Source organism: Prorops nasuta, unplaced genomic scaffold (genome assembly GCF_024137725.1).
Source record: "Prorops nasuta isolate Cenicafe-Biocafe unplaced genomic scaffold, Cenicafe_Pnas_1.2 PNAS00023, whole genome shotgun sequence".
Taxonomy (NCBI): domain Eukaryota; kingdom Metazoa; phylum Arthropoda; class Insecta; order Hymenoptera; family Bethylidae; genus Prorops; species Prorops nasuta.
In genome coordinates, this window is record NW_027116820.1 from 3,201,851 (window position 1) to 3,222,445 (window position 20,595).

General features: G+C 39.6%; 4 protein-coding genes across 4 annotated transcripts; 3 read left to right on the forward strand and 1 right to left on the reverse strand.

Moving 5' to 3' along the window:
* Positions 1-11,453: 11,453 nt before the first annotated feature.
* On the forward strand, positions 11,454-12,278 carry LOC136781599 (uncharacterized). Its single transcript, XM_066740493.1, has one exon. The coding sequence runs from the start codon at positions 11,454-11,456 to the stop codon at positions 12,276-12,278; it is 825 nt and encodes a 274-aa protein (XP_066596590.1).
* Positions 12,279-12,448: 170 nt separating this feature from the next.
* LOC136781600 (uncharacterized) lies at positions 12,449-13,279 on the forward strand. Its single transcript, XM_066740495.1, has one exon. It carries the CDS (start codon positions 12,449-12,451, stop codon positions 13,277-13,279), a length of 831 nt encoding a protein of 276 aa, XP_066596592.1.
* A 66-nt stretch (positions 13,280-13,345) lies between these two features.
* LOC136781601 (uncharacterized) lies at positions 13,346-13,921 on the forward strand. The gene has a single exon (XM_066740496.1). It carries the CDS (start codon positions 13,346-13,348, stop codon positions 13,919-13,921), a length of 576 nt encoding a protein of 191 aa, XP_066596593.1.
* A 1,264-nt stretch (positions 13,922-15,185) lies between these two features.
* On the reverse strand, positions 15,186-16,458 carry LOC136781602 (uncharacterized). The gene is made up of 2 exons (XM_066740497.1): positions 15,969-16,458; positions 15,186-15,901 (listed from the first exon to the last, which is right to left on the reverse strand). Exons 1-2 carry the CDS (start codon positions 16,456-16,458, stop codon positions 15,186-15,188), a joined length of 1,206 nt encoding a protein of 401 aa, XP_066596594.1.
* Positions 16,459-20,595: the final 4,137 nt, after the last annotated feature.

Genomic DNA, 20,595 nt, shown 5'->3' on the forward strand with positions numbered 1-20,595 from the left:
AATAAATATTGTTTTTACAAAATATTATCTTTATTTATCCATGAATTATGTTTATTATCGAATCCTAACCACTTCACAAAGACCTTATCACCCTTCTTACGTAATACCTTCTCCACTAGATATACATTAGGATTAGCAGTTTTTACAAGTTCATATTCGTAGAATCCTCCGTATATATCAGTACCACTAGAGTCTCTAAGTAAATATGTAACAGGATTTGTTTTCTGCACTTTTATAATTTCAGTTGTCCAATTTGGTGTGTATCCCTTTGCGAATACATTCTGGTATTTACTGATTCGTACAAAATCACCTACTTTGAACTTGGCACGACCAACAATCTTTATATTATTGTATACTGTAGTCAGGAGCATATTAGCATGATTTGGCGTCACATCAACTGGTCGCATTCCTATAGTACGATGTTTTCTTGCGTTGTAGTCTTCAACTAGTCGCTGCAGTATGCCTCGCCACTTATAATTTCCATTCAACGTAAATCGTTTCCACATTTCAGTCTTCAGCGTGCGATTCCAGCGCTCAACTATCGTAGCTTTCAATACGCTGTATGTTGAGTAATGATTTATTCTACGTTTTTTTATAAGCGATTTGAAATCACTATTATAATACTCCTTGCCATCATCTGTCTGCAAATTTTTGGGACATCTCCCACTTTTCAGAATCTTCGTAAATGCGTCTGTCACTTCCTTGCCAGTTTTGGTTTTTAGTGCTACTGCCCATCCAAATTTCGACAATGCATCAATAACTGTGAGAATATAGTGGTAACCTCCGTCAGTATAATTCTTCATATCAACCAGATCTGCTTGCCAGTGGTCATCGAAGCCTCGTATTATAACTCTTCTACGTTGAAAATTCCGTCTTGCAGGTACATGCAGTTCTTCGACCAATTTTTTCTTTTCTTCACTATCCATAACTCTTCAGGTATGTGTTGGGTTTACAAGGGTACAACGGGCACTGATGGTAGTAAAAGTTTCTTTTTCCTAATAAAACTCTTTGTCGAATTATTTCAAGAAAAATTCTCCTTAGCATGATTCTCCCCATGAAAAATAGCACTTTTTTTTTTTAATTCCGCATTATCTTCATTATATGTTTCTTTGATTCAGCATCCTCTTTAGTCTGATTCTCCATGAAAATTGATGCATATTTCTTTAAATCTGCATTATCTTCAGCATGTTTCTGCATGAAATTACTCAATTTCACTTGAAAATCATTCAGCCTTAACTCGGTTTCATCCAGTCTTAACGCAATACTTCGTAAAATATCACTGTTTTCTTGCATTTCATTTTTAAGGTTCTCACGTATAGCATTCATATTATCCAGCAGAACACGCATATTCACAGCACATTTCTCATCAGTAGCATCAAATCCTAAATTTGAAATAATATTCCCCTTAGTATTAAATGCATTCATACGTTTAACAAATTTTAATGTTTCATCTTCAGTTTTGCGGAAATATTTTCTCACATTACTGGCAGTGGAAATACCTCCAAATTTATTTATCGACATTGTGAAGTAACACAATCAACTGGGAAATTATGGAAAGTGTAATCTCTTTTATAGGATAATACGTTCTTCATGAAGCTCCTCAATTATTGATTGTATATCATTATGATGATTCGTATGTTCTGCAGCAGATGATGCTATCAAAAGTCTCAAACGTTCAACTAATTCGTTCGGATCATTCCAATGTACATAGTTCACTGGTTTATCATTAACACACATATAACCGCTACCTTTTACAAGATTCTTTGGAGGAAATAATGGGCTAATTATTTTCTTCCATTTATGACCCTTATTCCCACGAAGCTTTCCCTCGCTACTGTAATATGCTCTGTGTACATTAGTTTGAGAAAGAATATTCTTATATGTTTTTGAATCATCTTCAGTATAATCATGTGGCTCTTTCATGAAGATCAATTCAAATAGACCAATAGTACCCTGATAATACTCATCATCAATAATAATAAAATCTTTACGATTTACTTTAAAAGAACATTTTCCAAGTCTGATTTTGTTAAGTCTAGCATCTCGTTCAATTCCAAAATTATCATCAATTAAATCCTTATTTTTACGCAGAAACATCTCTATATATTTACGTTCAATTGGTGCATATTCTGACAAAGAACTATTTAAATCTAAGGATCTTTGCAATGGTGATGATGGAGTTTCTGCTTGCATTGGTGATGGTATTGCTAAATCATTAACATCCTTTTCCACTTTCACTCCCTCCTTCTTCTCCTCCTCCTCCTCCTCATCCCCATCCTCTTCCAGAGAAAGGTATAATGTTTCATTAGGTCGTGAATTTCCTTGCTCATCATCATCATCATCAGATAAAGGGGTTGGAATTTTAATTCTAGAGTTGTCTGCGAAATATTTACGTTGTGGAGTCGATGAGAAATAAGTTCTTTTACGTTCCGATGGAATAATCAAAGAATTATCGCTTACAGTAGTCTTCTGTAGCGGTTCCTGTTTATACTCATATTTCGGGGACACGAAGGTCATCTCATTATGTTCAGTGAGCTTCTTCAATGGCTCAACAATTGGTTATAAAGTTTCATTTAAATTGGTTTCCATCATTTCTCTTCCTGATTTGAGTGCACGATATTTTTCACGAATTACTTTACTTTTCGCGGCAATCTTCTTTAGCAGCATCTTTTCTTCCATTTTCCTGCTTTACACGTTCAATCCACGTTCAATCTACGTTTCCACGTTCAACCCACGTTCAATCCAGATTCAGTCCACGTTTTTATTTCCACGTTTATACTAGGTTTATTCCATGCTCATTTGATGTGTGTGTTTTGATGGGCACTTAGCTCTAAACTGAACAATCTTAAGCAAACGGTATACTATTTAATCTTAGCATACTCATCGAAACTTTTCCGATATCTACCATTTTGAATTGTACTATCCTTGTCGATCACTAGAAATCCATAATCATGGTGCCAGCACTTTGAACACAATTCATTGAATTTTTCAAATGACATATCCGTGTTTACATGATCGTTATAAATATGTTTTAAATTAGTACCATCTTGCTTAAAGATTATGAGAAGATTTGCATTATCACGAATCATGTGTTTAGGAATTTTAGCATAAGTCTGGCAGAGGTAGAAGCAGTCAATATTTGAATGTCTAACCATGGAGAAGTAGTCTCTGATATTATCCTGCTTATCGTTAGCAACATCATCAAATATGAAAATAGAATTGGGTAACGCCTCAGTTACCTTTACAACGTCGCTATTGTTTGAAAATTTTAAATATCCAATACCTTTTAGTCCTTTTAATAACCGTTCAAGGTATTGATACTTGGGTTGTTGAAGCGACTTTGAGTATGCATAAATATTTTCAAATCTCACACCGTTAGGACTTTCTACGAGACTAAGTAGTACGTTTGTTTTACCGCAATGCGAGGGTCCGCAAATTATACTACGAATTGTAGATGGAAGTAGGGATCCATGACGTTTACTCCTTCCTCCACAACCCCCACCGACAATAAAACGATCGGCGTTGGAGACACGAATGTGCAGTGGTTGCTTTACGAAATCCATAACTGTAAAACTCTATGATCATGCAAGCTATTTATAGGCTCGAAGCAGATTATCTCATCAGTTCTCATTATGTCGTTGTTAATGTTAGATGTGCTACGTTTGGAGGATTTAACTATTGAGCAGCTTGAATACATTTCAAAAAATTTACTATTGAAGCGCTTTCCAAACAGTATTCGACTTGTTTGGTGTAAATTACCTGAGCACATTCGTGCAGATCCTGAAGTGCAACAATATCGTGCCTGTACGGAACATTATAATTTACCTAATCAAGATCATTTTGATGGAATACCGCATTCAATAAAAAATTGCTGGATGTGCCAACGAACCCGTTAGGAAAGCATGACATGATGAGATATTTTTGTGGATCTTTTTTCAATAAGCTGTTAAATAAACTACCCTTCGAGCTGCATGTACTTGGCTACAATTATTTCGGTCCAGGTACTCGCCTTCATGAACGGTTAGCACGTGGTGATCGAGGAATAAACCCTCTGGATGATGCTTGCCGTGAGCATGATATCGCATATTCAGTATATAAGGACCTGCCCTCGCGTCATTATGCTGATAAAGTACTTGCACGCCGTGCACGACAACGTATCATAGTTAGTGACTCATCCGTAGGTGAACGAGCGACAGCGACTGCTGTCTGGGCATCAATGAATGCAAAACGGAAACTCGGCTTAGGACTGCGAGTGTCTAGAAAAAGTACGAAGAAAAGAAAAATTCGATTACCGAAAAAACGAGGTGGTTTATTGAGGAAAAAGTCACTTACTAAAACAAAACGGGGGGGTTTATTACCATTGCTTCCGCTGCTGAGTGCGGTGGGCGCATTAGCTGGCGGTGCAGCAGATATAGCAAAGGCTGTAAACGACACCAAACCAGCCAAAAAACAATTGGAAGAAATGCATCGACACAATCGCTTAATGGAAGCGAGACGGGGACAAGGTTTATACCTCGCACCATACAGTCGAATAGGAGAGGGAGTGAAAAGGAAAAGGAAAAGAAAATAAATGGACTTCCTAAATCTGGACCTACTAGTAATATGCAATTATCAAACGTCTGCCGTAAAATACCGCATTTTCGGGGAGTCTTTATGCGTACATCTCTACCTCAAAATGCGCAACGCAATGAGTGCGCAATTGTGAATCTTGATGACGAACAAGGTCCTGGAACACATTGGGTCGCTTACGTTAAACGTAATAAGCACGTTAAGTATTTCGATTCCTTCGGAAATTTAAAACCACCAATTGAACTTGTGGAATGTTTTAGACCTTCTGCTATAATCTACTACAACCACAACCAATATCAATCGTATGATTCAAGCATATGCGGTCAGTTGTGTGTCAAGTTTCTACGTGAACAATGTCTTTAACAGTTACACTCTCTGGCCGTGACTCGGTATTGGGGTCAGATTTTTTCCCCCCGATCGATCTTCGAGATGGACATTATGAACTCGGTCTCGTAGACTTTCAGAGCTTCAATTCAATCTCTAATGTTGATGAGACAAACAATATATTTTACGTTGATGATCAGGAGCTAACTATACCTACAGGTTGTTATGAGCTCAATGCTATAAAAGACTTTTTACGTGTTCAGATGTTCGAAGGTGATGAAGAAGAAGTAATTGTTCTACGTGCTAATAATAATACATTAAAAAGTGAAATAAAGTGTAAATATCAGATTGATTTTACACAACCTAACAATATAGGCTCTTTGTTGGGTTTTTCATCAGATCGTGTTATTCCACCGAACACACTAGCTGAATCAGACGAGCCCGTAAACATTATAAGAGTAAATATTCTACGAATTGAATGCAACATTACAGCTGGTGCGTACACAAACGGTAGACCTCGACATGTTATACATGAATTTTTTCCGAGTGTTCCGCCAGGTTATAAAATCGCAGAAACACCGAAGAACGTCATTTACTTGCCAGTCATTGCGAAAGTAATTGACCGTCTCACCTTGCGTATTCTCGATCAGGAAGATCGTATAGTAAATTTCGGAGGTGAAGAAATCACAATTCGTTTACATATTAGAAAATGTTGATTTACAAGAATACTTATAAATCACCGATACTCGATGAGCCTATCAGTCCAACTGCTGCAGCAGGACAGAATACATTGAGTGAAGGTAACGCTGGAGGACAAAATACATTGAGCGAAGGTAACGTTGGAGCATCATTAACAAGAAGAAATATCACCTTTCTACAATCAATGGGTTTCAACGTTAGAAATAAAAATGGATCCATTAGATGTAACCGCTCAACCGGTGTTCGACAATCGCATCACTAAAATGGAAATGCATGCATACAATCCTTATGCAAATGCCTCATTGGGAAATAGTGATAAAATTCGAATTCCTATACAACAGCAAGATTTAATTCTTCTACCCTGTGAAAGTTATCTCTACATTGAGGGAAAGATAATCGTTGGAACCCGTGCTCCAGATGCAACAGCCTAAGATGTCGTAGGACTTGACTGTAATTCCATGGCATTCTTATTTGATGAAATTCGTTATGAATTGAATGGTATTGAGATTGATCGCTGTAAGAATGTGGGTATTACTAGCTCCATGAAGAATCTCATCTCCTTAACTACTGAGGAAAGTGCAAGTCTACGTCATTCAGGATGGTTTCTAACAGATCACAGGTCTACGAATCATTTCAACTTTTGTGTACCATTGCAAATGCTGTTGGGTTTTTGTGAAGACTACAGAAGAGTTATAATAAATGCACGTCATGAACTCGTTCTTATTCGAGCACGTGATGATATAAATTCACTACATTCTTCGAGAAAAATCATCAACTCCAAAATTGATTTGCAAAAAGTGCAGTGGAGGATTCCTCATGTATCACTGAATGATTATACAAAACTTAAATTTCTACGTTTGATTGAGCAAAACAAAAGTCTAGCCATGGCTTTTCGTTCCTGGGAACTCTACGAATATCCACTTCTACCTGAAACACAGAGGCATACATGGGTCGTAAAAGCTGCAACACAATTGGAGAAACCTCGATATGTTATACTAGCATTTAGACAAAATAAGAAGAGTACGCAGCATATGGAGGTGCTTAGATTCAATGACAGTTCTGTTCGTGATGTTAAAGTCTATCTGAATTCAGAATTTTATCCATATGACCGAATTGATAGTGATAGCGAAAAAACCGTTATTCTGTACTATATGATATGTATGTTAAATTTATCCATTCATATTATGCAGGAGAAAAACAGTCGAAATCAATGCTTAATTACAAAAACTTTGTGGAATACGGTCCTCTCTTCGTCATCGATTGTTCGCATCAAAATGAATCTATAAAGTCAGGCACTGTTGATGTTAAAATTGAGATTGATTGTACTAGAAATATTCCAAGTAATACTACTGCGTTTTGTTTAATTATACATGATAAAATCGTTGAATATAACCCGCTTACTAGTATTGTTAGAAATGTAAGTTAATAGACTAGATTTATATGTATCTTACTAATGTAGTGAGGGATAAAGAAAAAATAAATAAATAAGATATAATAAACATTTATTGATGTCATTCCTTAAAAACATTCCTTACAAGCATTTCCAAAATTGATCTTATGATTATCATTGGGTAACTTTAAATTCTAAATTATTGTATCGTCCTCCAACATATAAGATTTTTAATGTATTCGCTGATGCAGCAATTTGAAGTTCTTTGATTAGTTCAGGCGACTCCAGTAATTTCATCATCCTTGAGGGTAGGAAGAACCATTCGTCGGTAGCCAGCTTCGCTATTAATTTCTCTCCATATTTGGTCTTAATTTTCACTAATTCAGTGATTTGATACTCCTTATTCTCCTCAAAAGTATTCAGCTTTACGAAAGTCTTAGGTTCGTAAGTTACACTTGCAAGTGCATTGATCTTGGTTAAATCCATTTTTCTGTGAAAAAACATAGAAATTGAGAAAAGAAAAACATTGAAATAGAATAGCAAGAAAAGAGAATAATAATAAAAGAATAATTCTTAACAACCAAAAGAGTTTCTGTGGCACAGCAAGGAAAATATTCGGAATATAGCTTTGCACTGGATCTTTCACCTCTTTGAAGCTTCTAATGAAAACTGACTGACTGAAATTTCCCGATTGCTAACAACAAGGGTTTTAAAAATGGTGGAAGGGATGAGATGCATTCTTATTGGAAGTTAATATTTGGGTGGTTGGGTATTCTTGCCCGCCTACGAAATTTGCGTCAAACAAGTCGTAACACGTTACAAGCGGTTTCTCCTGAATTCTTTTAATTGCATAATCATGTTGTAGACTTTTCTAAAGTGAACTGGGGAAAATTTGCGTTAAACAGGTCATGACAAGTTACCAGTTGTTTCTCCAGAATTCTTTTAATTGCATAAACGTGTTGCAGACTTTTCTTAAGTGAAATGGTAAAATTTACGAGCACATTCCTCTCGATAGCTAGGCATATAAAAAAATGAGAGAATATGAAAAAATCGAGAATTTAAAAGGTCATAAATCAAGTAACAAGTCATGACATGACATGATCTCAGGCGTCAGGTACTCGAGCATATCCGTTCTAGAAGATATCAGCACACTCAGCAATCAGTTCTCCAATCGCTAGAATGGTGCCAATAAAGCTTCTTAATGTCTAGGTAAAAGTTATGTTTTGCTTTACCCTTCAAAAAAATGAAGTGCACTGACAACTCTTTCCCTTTCTAATATCTAGCCTGCTTGTTAGATGGATCGTATGATATGCTTACCTGAAAAGCTAAAAATGGCTAAAAGATAAGTCAGGGAAGGCTATAAAAATTCTTAAAACTGTTTTTTTATTCAATAACTAAAGTTTTACTATCAGTTACTCATCCAGTCTCCATGTCTCATCCTCTTCCTCCTCCTCCTCCTCCTCCTTTTTCATCCACATCCTCCTCTTGAAGGCTAGCTTCTCTATAGCCGTATCCCGTGGTACCGCGAATGTATAATTTTAGTCAAACATCTTTTTATCACTTTAACTAATTCGCTCGTAGAAAGGTAAATGATTTCTTGAATGAAAGTCTAGAGAGAGGGTCCATAGAAGGAGAGAATAGTGGGAGGGTCTAGGATTGGTTCTGAATGGTCAAATAGTACCCTCTAAGGACATACTATAAGTGAGGAGCTGTAACGCCTAATAAATTGGTGAACCTGACCTGGGTATAGTGACATCTAGGACTTAATAAGTTGCCCTATCAAAATATAAATATTCCTGAAATTGATGTTAAATTGTTATTCTCCCCAATAGGGGAGACTATTAAAACTATATCCTTTCATTTAAAGGATATTTTAGTGATTCGCTGCATAGGTTTTGTTAAAACCATGCAAAGTTATAATTCCATGCTCGATGGAAAGTTAATTCCTTGCACGATATCAGCAACTTATCACAATAGCTATCTACAATTTAACTAACGAGAAAAGGGGGGATTGTGGTAGACACCTAGCGGCAATTACTGGTACTATCAATTAAATTGAACTAGTTCACCCGTGTGTGTAATTACGTAATATTAAAATACCATTAGCGCGAAAGAAGATTAAGGAAGGCAGTCACCTAGCGGTGACTACTGGAACTAGCAATTAACTCAACCTAGTTTATCTGTGTAGCAGAGTCGGAAATAGTTAGGCTACGTAAGGTAACTAACCATCGACTTCGAAGGGTGAAAAAACCTTCCCTCAACTAGGGCCCCGTAGGATAATTTAGGTCCCCGTAGGATAACTAACCAACGGTAACATAGGGTGAAAAATACCCCCTCCCTAACCAAACCCGGTCCAACTATAAGACCTTCCAACTGTGACATAGGGTGAAAAATACCTCCTACCTAACCAAACTCGGTCCCACTATAAGACTTCCCAACTATGACATAGGGTGAAAAATACCCCCACCCTCCCTAACCAAACTCGATCCCACTATAAGACTCTTTCCATCCTCATCCCCACCACTACCATACTAAGAGAGTCTTATCCCCACCCATCCCCCTTCCACACCACAAAACAGCTTCCCCTACTCCCTGTCATCGGAACCGCATAGCTCCTCTACTAACATGATTGAATCAAAATATGTTTTAAATATAATATTGTTCGAGATCGGGAGGAGTAGAAATGCTGAGAAGTAGATTCCACATTTCTGCTATATCTCCCTTTCTCTCTTGCGCTCACAGTAGACGGCTAGACCGACAGCGTCTAGCCGCTCTATCTGTCCTTATCTCTCCGCGGCGCGCTTGCGCGTCTTCTGGCCCTGGCGCGTCGCGGTCGCGACGCGACACTACTTGCGCGCTTGGCCACTAGTTGGCCAGCGCCCGCAGTAGCTCTCTCGCTGGCAAGATTAGTGTCGCGTAATTACTTAGATGAGTCCTTGATAAGGACCCATCGCAGCCCAAACTCACTCGACAGCCTGCGTAGCAGCAGCATTTTTGACGCCTTATCGGCAACCTCCGCCTTCCGGCACCCGCCTCACCGGCTTTTTGACGCCTCTACGGCAGCGCCTCCACGGCCATCCAACGAGCGCCTCTACCGGCGAACTCTTCTGGTGAATCACTTTCGTAAGTATCACCAACCACCCACCGCCTACCAAGAGGGGACTTCCCCTCTGCGGCAATTTTCTCCCTCCTAAGGGAGATTTCTGCGGGGACTTCCCGGGTGGAATTAAACCCTCTCCTTCCCCTCCACACTGCCTCCGAGGACTACCTTGGACCCAGTGTTCCGAACCTCAATCCAGGGCTCTCGAAAGAGTCGGGTAGTGGGAAGGGTAGATTCACCCTAGGGGTTGGGGTGGCTCGGACCCACTAAAGCTCTTGGAGAAGGAGGCTGAGGGGTAAGGGGACTTCCCCTTCCCTAAAACCACTTCTTTACCTCCGCTTCCTCCCGAAGCTGGGGATTTTACTGGGGAATACCCCAGGGAAAATTGTCCAGTCCGGGATTTTTAAGTTCGCGTTTCTTTCTGGGGAATTTCAGTCTCTAGGGTTTTTGGGAATCTTCACCTACCCAAATTCCCTAGGAAGTCGATACATTAAGTCTAGCGGCTCCTTTTGTAAATATACTTGTAAAAATTTTGTACGTTTATTTATTTAAATAAAGATTTTTTTCCTGTTAAAATTGTCTTTGAACATTTTATTTTAAGAAAAAGCCTTCCCGTCTGACCAAAGGTTCGGAGCCGACTTGGGACATTGTTTCGCACAAATTTTTGGTCCTTCGAGCCGGATATCCGGCAAAAAACGTTTGAAGTGCATCAGTGTTCCTGAGTGGGTGTTCCAGGCTGTGTTTAGGTTGTGGTTTTATTCTGGAATAATATTTCAAAATGGATACCTCAGGGGAATTATTAGAAACAATCAATTACGTGCCCATGATTCGGGATGAATTCGTTCAGTTGGTTTTTAATAGCAAGAAGCGTGGAGTCAACAACTTCACCATTACATTCGTGGAGATAGGCTTGTCGCCGTAGAGAAGTGGCTTAAGGTGTTGCATAAAACTCACGTTAAGATCACTACTCACACTAAACCGGCCAAATTAGATAAAATGGAGTACGTGACCGAAAACTGGTATCAAGCCGCCCTTGATACACATAGTGACGCGGAAGAATTTATTCTGGGACATCTGGACACACTTCACTCCAATTGTGCAATGTCGACATCAGGTCCGACTGCGCCGTCAGGCGAAATAAATCACATTAGGCTTCCAGTTATCGATTTACCAAAGTTTTCAGGAGATTATTTAGAATGGAACAACTTTTATGAGACGTTCAGTTCCATTGTTCACGACAAAGCATATGTATCCGGGCGGGATAAGTTCCGTTACCTAAAATCCTGTTTGCAAGGAGAAGCGGCAACGGTCATTAAGTCTTTAGCAATCACCTCCGAGAACTATGCGATAGCATGAGACACTCTAGTGGCTATGTATACGGACAAACGGATGATCACGGATACGTTCTTAGATCAAATTTCGCAAGTACCAACGCTACGGGGTGACAACTTTAAGGTTCTGAAAGAAGTTAGAGACTCTGTCACGGTGGCTCTCAACGCCCTCAAAACTGTGGGTTACCGCGTCGACCAATGGGATCCCATCATTGTGCATTCTCTGAAGAATAAATTGGATGACACCCTTCGCTTGGCCTGGGAGATGTATTTGGGAAACAGCAAAGATTATCCCACTTTCCTTCAATTTTCTGAGTTTCTAACGTGTCACATTAACTCGTTGCAATCCTTTGGTAACAAACCTAAGACTTCCAAAAAGGAATCTGGGAAGTCCTTGAAGTCACACGCTACTAGTGTGAATAGTAATGGTTGCGTGCACTGTGGTAGTAACCATCTCTTGTATCAGTGCAAGGATTACCTTGCATTAACCCTTCAGGCTCGTTCAAAGTTCGCATTCTCGCAGAACCTCTGCATCAACTGCCTGAGACCCGGGCATAGTTGCTCCAATTGTTCTTCTTCGTCACGATGCAGGAAATGTAGTAAAATGCATCATACTCTACTGCATTTTGACAAATCTGGCACCGGGGCGAGCAAGGCACGGGGGACTACCCCCGCAGTCAACTCCGCTTCCGAGCCCGAACCCTCCAGCTCGAATTCTACAACGCATCTCAGCGTTACCGATACACGGTCTGTTCTTCTGGCCACTTTCTCCGCCAGGATTGATGCTCCTGACGGTTCTCGTGTTATAGTCCGTGGTTTAGTTGACACGGGCTCAGAAACACTTCCTTTATCTCAGAAAATCTAGCTCAGCAATTACGAGTATCGCGAAAACGTGTCAACGCGACCATTCATGGCGTCTCTCTGAATTCGGCTCAAAACGTTCGAGCAGAGGTACAGATTACGCTTTATTCTCTATCACGACACGGTGTTTCGTTGGATGTAACTGCATTGATATTACCAAGGATTACTCAATATATGCCTCCGACTTATTCACCGTCGTCTTTTCCAGCACTTAAAGAAATTGGTCTTGCTGATAACTTCGCTTCAACCAAGGCTCCAATTGATGTGCTCCTTGGTGCAGATTATCTTGCTGCGTTGATAGAAGGCCCGTACATGGATTCTCCTGATCATTCGTTGCTTGCCCAGCGGACTATTTTCGGGTGGATCGTAACTGGGGTCTTACCCAAGTCTGGGCACTCTCATAGTCTCACGGTTTATCATTGCTTTGATTTTGAAACCAATTTTCGCGACTTCTGGGAACTGCAGGAAGTTCCTGAAGTCAAACCCATGTCCATAGAGGACTTCCTCTGTGAACAACATTTTGTGGATACGGTATCACGCACCCCCTCAGGTCGTTTTGTCGTTGCTTTACCTTTTCGATCCGACATCGAGAAGCATAGCTTAGGTTCTTCCTCTCGGGTAGCAGAGAAAACCTTATCACGAATACTTCGCCGATTGGAAACCTCTCCAGAACAAGCTGACAGTTATTCTCAATTTTTACAGGAGTATCTATTGTTAGGACATATGTCTCCTGTGCCTATGAACTCTGATTTTCGCGTCTTCCTGCCTCAGCATGCAGTGTTTAAGACTGAGAACCAGAAGACCAAGATTCGCGTTATGTTTAACGCATCTTCTAAAACATCTACTGGTGTTTCGCTTAATGATACGCTATTCATTGGACCCAAGCTCCAGCAGGACATCGCGCGGATCCTAATGAATTGGCGTACCTTTCGATATGTAGGCGTGACGGACATTGTTAAAATGTTCAGACAGATTCTTGTGCATCTTGAGGACCGCAAGTATTAGAACATTTTATGGAAGACTGATTCTGGTGAGATTCAGGCTTTCGAACTCAACACGGTGACCTACGGTATGGGACCGGCACCTTTTTTATACTCGCGAGTTTTGCGCGAATTAGCTTCCACGGACGGATCTAACTTCCCCCTCGCGCAGGATGTTTTGTTAAATTCTTCATATGTAGATGATATACTTTTCGGTGCCCATGACTTAAAGCAACTCAGTTCGGTCAAGGATCAACTCATCGCTCTACTGGCGAAAGGGGGCTTCTCCTTGAGTAAATGGGCATTCAATCAACCGGGGACTTCCACGCTTGAACCTACCGAGCCGCACTCTTTCTTTGAGGATCCTGCTGGATCAAGTAAAGTCTTGGGCATATATTGGGATCGCTGGGGTGATAGCATCCGTTTCCGTGTTTCTCCTGCATCTATTGGTGTACTCACCAAACGCATCCTCTTATCAGAGAATGCTAAGATCTTTGATCCATTGGGATGGATCTCTCCAATAGTAATTATTCTAAAGCAGTTAATGCAATCCACCTGGCTACTAAAACTGTCTTGGGATGAAAAGATTCCTGAGCCTGTTCAGTCAAAGTGGCTCAAGTGCTATGAGCAGCTCCGAGACCTACAATCTCTGCGCATTCCACGGTGAACCGGGCGATCACCCAATACTAGAAAACGCGAATTAAATGGATTTTGCGACGCATCGGAGTTAGCCTACGGGGCTGTCTTTTACGAACGTATCACGGATGAGAACGGTCATCTTTCGGTACATCTAGTAATGTCCAAAACAAAGGTCGCGCCGATTAAGACCACTTCAATACCTCGGTTGGATTTGGTTGCAGCCGCACTTCTAGTCAAGTTAGTGGTTCATGTCAAAGGAAGTCTTTTCGGGACTTGTGATGCGATTCGGTGCTATTCGGATTCGCAGGTCGCGTTAGCTTGGATAGCAAAGCAATCCGTACATTGGAAGACGTTTGTGGCCAATCCCGTTTCATATATCCAAACGCATCTATCTGAAGCCAGCTGGCATTATGTACCTACTAAGTTGAATCCTGCGGATTTGTGGTCAAGAGGAACCAGTGCTCAACAGTTATCAGAGGACTCACTTTGGTGGCATGGGCCTGCTTTTCTCCGTGAGCAAACCGCCAATCCTGTTCAGGTCTTTGAAACCGCGGAAGAAAGTCGGAAGGTAGCATTAATCGCTCAAATAGGCACAAGTCAGTGTTGGTTTTTTGATAAGTTTTCGTCTTGGTCTAAACTGGTCCGAGTTATGGCCTTTGTTCTTCGATTTGTCCAGCGGACCAGGAAAACCGGCCAATGGGAGGACTCTCTCCTGTCTGCATCGGAAATTCACAGCTCTATTGAAGCCTTAGTAAAGGTTGTTCAACGAACACATTTCGCAAACAAGCTTTCAGCCTTGAATCATGGGTTACGTATACCGTCGCGATCAAAGCTTCTTTCCTTATACCCGGTAATTGATTCACAAGGAATCTTAAGAATAGGGGGCGGCTACTGAACGCCGAAATTTCTGAACTAACGAAACACCCCATTATTCTACCGGACTGTCACTTAACTGCCATACTCATTAGGCAAACTCACCTATACCCTGTTCAACAAGAGAACGCCGAGCTTTCGCGCAGGAATAGAAGTAGTGGGAGAAACACGTAGTTCTCGGTTCAACAATAGATATATCATATTTCAGTACCGTTTTATTGCGTTCAATCTCCCCATCATTAAAAATTAAGAAAATGCAGAGCAATACATTTTAAAAAATAATAATTTTACTGAAAGATAGGAACTATAGAAAAGGTTCGAAAACAATAAGTAAAACAAATGAAAGAATTTGATTTAAAAAAATTCATAATTACAAAGATGATTAAAAATACATTAAAAAAGTGGTAAAACTAATATGTTCAATTATCGGTCCCATTACTAGATGACTCCGTTTCGCCTGTCACATTTATTACCAGCTGTGCCATCTCATCAATAAGGTCGTCGACAATATGATCGATTTCAAAAAATTTGTCCTCTTCTTTTATCACGTGCCTTATGAAATTTGTCCAATTTTCTGCAGTGACATTTGCAATACCTTCTTCCAAAAGCTTTTTCACATCCTGCACTTTAAAAGTAGTATTGTGAGATTTCACATACTGTTTTACCATCGACCAAACCATTTCAATAGGGTTTAATTCACAGTGGTAGGAAGGCAACCTTAATATTTCTTTATTGTACTTTTTGGCTAGTTTGTCTATAACATAATTGTTATATAAATGCTTCTCCTTTTGCACAATTTGAAGAAGCTCAGCTTTTACCATATCTGCGCCTATTTCGATCCCTTTTCCTTCAATCCATTCTACTATAGCTTTTATTGTCCAAGACATATTTGGAATTTTTTCAGTCTTAACGCTATGATATGGAGCATTGTCCATTACAATGACTGAATTTTGGTCAAGCGCGGGAAGCACGTACGTAAACCATTCCAAAAATGTATCACCATTCATTTCATCATGGTAATCAGCAGTGTTCTTTTTGGACTCAAAGCATAGAAGGGCCCCGGGTACAAATCCACCCTCGCTGCCAATATGCAATTCTATTAAACGCTTCCCCTTTCCACTCGGATTAGGTGCACCTACTGATAATCCTCGGAGAAATGCATCTTTTTTTAGATTTTATGGTCGTGTCTACCCAATATTTACTCGATACATCTATTGCATTGACCCAAGTTTCGTCTAAATAATAAATCGTCCTACTCTCCTGCCAGTATCTACGTATGGATTTTAAATAGTTTCTCCTCCAAACAATAAGATCCTCTCTCTCAGTAAGAATACTATTCCGTTCTCTTTTCACATAAGAAAAATTTAGGTCTTTTAATAATTTATAAAACGTTGTTCGTTTAAAATCCGGAAGATCATTGTCCTCGTTTACAGCTTGTAAAACTTTATCCAATGTTGGTAGCTCTCTATTGAAATAAAAGCCATGAACCTTTCTTCTAATGGCATTTTTATCGAATTCATCAATTTTATCTTTAATTGACATTCGCATTTTCTTTTTGTTTGGAGATTTTATCTCCCCTGTTCTCTTATATTCTAAAATAATGTTTTTAACACTAGATAACCCGAATCCGGTCTGTTCCGATAATTTATTTATCATTACGATGTTAGTGATTTTCGGATTTTCTTCTAACATCTTTTTATATAAATTTATTAAAATGACCCTTTCTCTTTTGTGAATAAACTGAAATATTCAAACGATTTTATTCTTTTATTATGCTTAACATCAAACAGTCCACGCAAACATGAAAGAACGACATTTATACGTTACTGAGATATAGCACCACGTGCTTTTTAAGTCAGGAATGTATCAAGGATGGTATAAATACCCGTTTTTCGTAGATGTATTGTGCGGGACTGTCTAATATCATACATTTTGGACTACTCCAAAATTAAAATGAGCTATTATTTTTGAAAATGATAAAAGTAAGTTCATTTCTCTATATATTAATATCTTTGTAATTGACTGATATTATCCTTCACTCATATTTTTCATATAAAAATGAACTTAAACCATTTTCAAACATAACGAATCATATGTTGATATGTCATTGACATTGAAAACGTACTTGGCCTCTTTTGTTCCTTTTCACTGGTGAAATTTTCGAAGAAGGACCCGGTAAGCTCTCTTCTGTGCTCATTGTAATTGTGTAATTACAAAAATGAGTGGACACTATAACTTTTTAAATAATATTAGCAAAAATTTTTGCTTTACAGCGCGGGGCACCTAAACGACTTGTGACGTTGATGTCTTAAAAGGGATACATTTAGCATGCTGCGCGCGCAATAATGGGCGGAGTCTGACCAAACTGGACGAGTTTTCTCTCGATCTGTCGGCGTTCTCTCGTTGAACAGGGTATAGATACACTTCACGGGGGACTCCAATTAACTTTGTCCACGTTGCGACAAAGGTTTTGTGTCATGAATACGCGAAATCTAGTAAAGTCATGCGTTCACAAATGCATCACGTGTGTTCGCGAACGCGCTAAACTCGGTAGCCAACTTATGGGTTCACTTCCTGCCGCTCGGGTTTTCTCTCAGTTTCATTTTCGAACACACCGGAGTAGACTATGCCGGGCCTTTCTTGATGAAATTGCATCACGGTCGTAATGCAAAATCCATGAAATGTTACGTGGCAGTGTTCGTATGTCTATCTACCCGTGCTGTTCACTTGGAACTCGTCTCTCGATTGGATACCGAGGCCTTCCTCGCCGCGCTGTCTCGTTTTATCTCTCGTCATGGAAAACCTGCCGTCGTGTACTCAGACAACGGCCTTAATTTTCAAGGAGCGGACGCCGAACTCAAACGCGCGTCTCAATCTTCTCTAGAAGCCGCCGGCACTCAGAAAACTGATTCCCTCGGCGAAATCGATTGCAAATTCATTCCGGTCGTCACTCCTCACTGGAGTGGTCTTTGGGAGAGTGCGGTAAAAAGTATGAAGCTCCACCTGAAAAGCTCCATCGGAGTTTTCGTGCCTAATTTCGAGGAAATGCCCACTCTACTGAACAAAATTGAGGCCTGCCTCAATTCACGGCCTATCTCGCGGCTACATGATGACCTCGAATCGTTAGACGTCCTCACTCCCGGGCATTTCTTGTCAGGTCGGGCGCTAAATGCTCCCCTGGAACTTTCCACATTGGATTTACGCGAATCATCATTAAACCGTTGGAAAACCGTAGCCAGAATCACCGAGACATTCTGGAAAAGGTGGTCTTCCGAATATCTCCACACGCTGCAGAATAGGCCAAAATGGCAGAACACTAACTCGGAATTTGGTGAAGGAGATTTAGTTCTTATCAAAGTACCCAACAACCCCCCGCGCATGTGGACCTTGTGGCGGATTCTCAAACTAGTCCCTGGCATGGACGGGGTAGCTCGCGTAGCTGTACTCAAAACCGCGAGAAAAGAGATTCAACGGAGTCTCTCGCAACTTTGTAAACTCAGTAGTGTGACTAAGGTGATTCTATGACCGGGTGGCGAGGGGATCGGGGTTTCGCGGGGGGAGGGGAGGTAGGGGAAATGCCCCCACTCCTTAGCGGAGGGGGAAGGGGGGATTTCCCCCACTTCAGGGTGGTGGGGGAAGCTCGGTGGAAGGGGGGGGGGAATTAATCACGTGACATCCCTGGTGGAGGGGACAATTTTTAAGCACGTGAGTGCCCTGGTGGAGGGGGAAAATTAATTGCGTGACACCCATGGTGGTGGGGAAAATTGAGCACGTGACAGACTCTCGAAACCCCCACCCAAACGTCCCAGCCCTCTACGCGAGAGATATAAGAGAGGGAGAGAGAACACATATTTTAAAATTAATTTTTTTTTTAATTATGAAAGGAATTGAGGGAACGGTTAATTATATAAATACACGTAGATTTTGGGAAAAAGCCTTTCGGCATAAAAAACCCACTTTATTATTTAAAATACATATTTTTCACAATCTTCATTTTTTTTTTAATATTTTTTTTTGTTTTTCTAACAATCTGCAGCGAGATAGCTCGGGCTCTGCGTGTTGTTATTCTCGTTGCTGCTAATCGTACCATTTTGATTCGTTCTTCCATCTAGAATCAAAATGGTCCACTTCGCCTCGTCGAAGTAAGGTTTACCTCAGGCTCCATTTGCGCAGCTTGTGTTCCCGTGACGAAAGTCTCAGATTGCGTAGCCAATATTTCTCACCTCAGACATAATTGAAATCATGTTGTTACTTTTCTTTTTCACATAGTAAAAGCTCTATTTTTCTTTAACAAAGCAAGTATACTTATAAAAATTCAGCACGTCTTTCATCGAAGAAAAAGAAGTAGTAGGTACAAATGGATGATATTTTTTCCATTTATTTGATAAAATAATTTAATAGTAAAAGAAAAAGAAATGTAGTGGTTCCTCTTCTTCCCTCTTAGTCTGCTTTGACGCAATATCTTTTTCCTCCTCCTCCTCCTCTATTTTTTTCTCCTCTTTTTCTTCTTCCTTCTTCATCTCCTTTGACTCAATATCTTCCCCAGTCTGTTTCTCTTCGTCTTTCTTCACTTTATTTTAAAAATACAAACAGGTAATAATTTTGAAAAGGTAAAAAATGATAAAATAAATACTTTCATTGTTCCTCCTCTACTTTTTTCTCCTCTTCCTTCTCCTGTATTTTTTGATCCTCTTTATCTTCTTCTTCCTTCTTCGTCTCCTTTGACTAAATATTTTTTTCCTCAGTCTGTTTCTCTTCGTCTTTCTTCACTTTATTTAAAAAAAACAAACAATAATTATGAAAAAATGTAAAAAATAAATACTTACTGTTTTTATGCAAATAATGATGCAGTTTCCGTTCATACTCTTCGAAGTAACGATTGAAGAAATCGTTAATTCGATTGACGTATTCCTCTGTCAATTCTCTGGGAAGAGTGGGTGAAAGAGGAACAATATTCTCTTGAATCATGATTAATTTACACTTTTCGCAGCTCATTTTTTTCCTGTGTGCAGTACCGACGACGGTATAAGATTGAATGATGATTTGAGAACTTGTGTCCTCCTCTTTATTTCTCTAAATAGTTCCCCCCCCCCTCCCCCCCCCTATGAGTTTTAAAGAATCACATATTTGCTTTTATCCACTTGGCAAAAACTGACACCTCCTCGTAAGGATAGTGGATACGTTCATTATCCAAGTTCTTCTCTCGAACGTGTAAATTACACGGTGTTTTTTTAAAATCATATAATTTAATTAAATCCTTAAACTTAGGACAACCATACACTTCTAAATTGATATTTTCCACATTGATCCTATTCAATATATTTTTTTTAATATTCCCTCCCTTGTAGGCTACTACGGGATTCTCGCAGGTTAAGCAATCTCTAATAAAATCTTCAACATCCTCCTGCTCGTATTTCTCGAATCCCGTATCACTGTATTTTATACCATGCACCATATTGAGCAAATACCACACAGTTTTTTTGTCTTTCTCACTAAGGTTCTTCATAGTGTCACGCAAACGAAAAGATGCGTAAGAAATTTGGTTACTTTTTAAATCAATTATAGCTATATCTTTATATTTAAGTTCTTTTTTATAAACTAAGAAACCTTCTATATCCATTATGTGAGTTATTCTATGCATTGTTGCGCTCGCGCTATTCTCGATGAAGAAAAAAACTGAAATGAAGCTCCGAAGCAATCCCCTTAGAGAGGAAGAATTTTTATCGTTTCTTTAAAATATAAAGTTACATTTGATAAGGAGTCCATTCTTTCCTAATCAAAGAAAGATATACCTTCTGCATAATCTCCGTAAGATATTTTTTTTTCTAT

Excerpts from the sequence above, each read along its gene's own strand:
- LOC136781599 (XM_066740493.1), top strand. The coding sequence starts at position 11,454 with ATGTATACGGACAAACGGATGATCACGGATACGTTCTTAGATCAAATT.
- LOC136781600 (XM_066740495.1), top strand. The coding sequence starts at position 12,449 with ATGCCTCCGACTTATTCACCGTCGTCTTTTCCAGCACTTAAAGAAATT.
- LOC136781601 (XM_066740496.1), top strand. The coding sequence starts at position 13,346 with ATGGGACCGGCACCTTTTTTATACTCGCGAGTTTTGCGCGAATTAGCT.
- LOC136781602 (XM_066740497.1), bottom strand. The coding sequence starts at position 16,458 with ATGTTAGAAGAAAATCCGAAAATCACTAACATCGTAATGATAAATAAA. Across the intron at positions 15,902-15,968 it reads CAATGCAATAGATGTATCGA|GTGCACCTAATCCGAGTGGA; the intron begins GTAAATATTGGG and ends GATTATCAGTAG.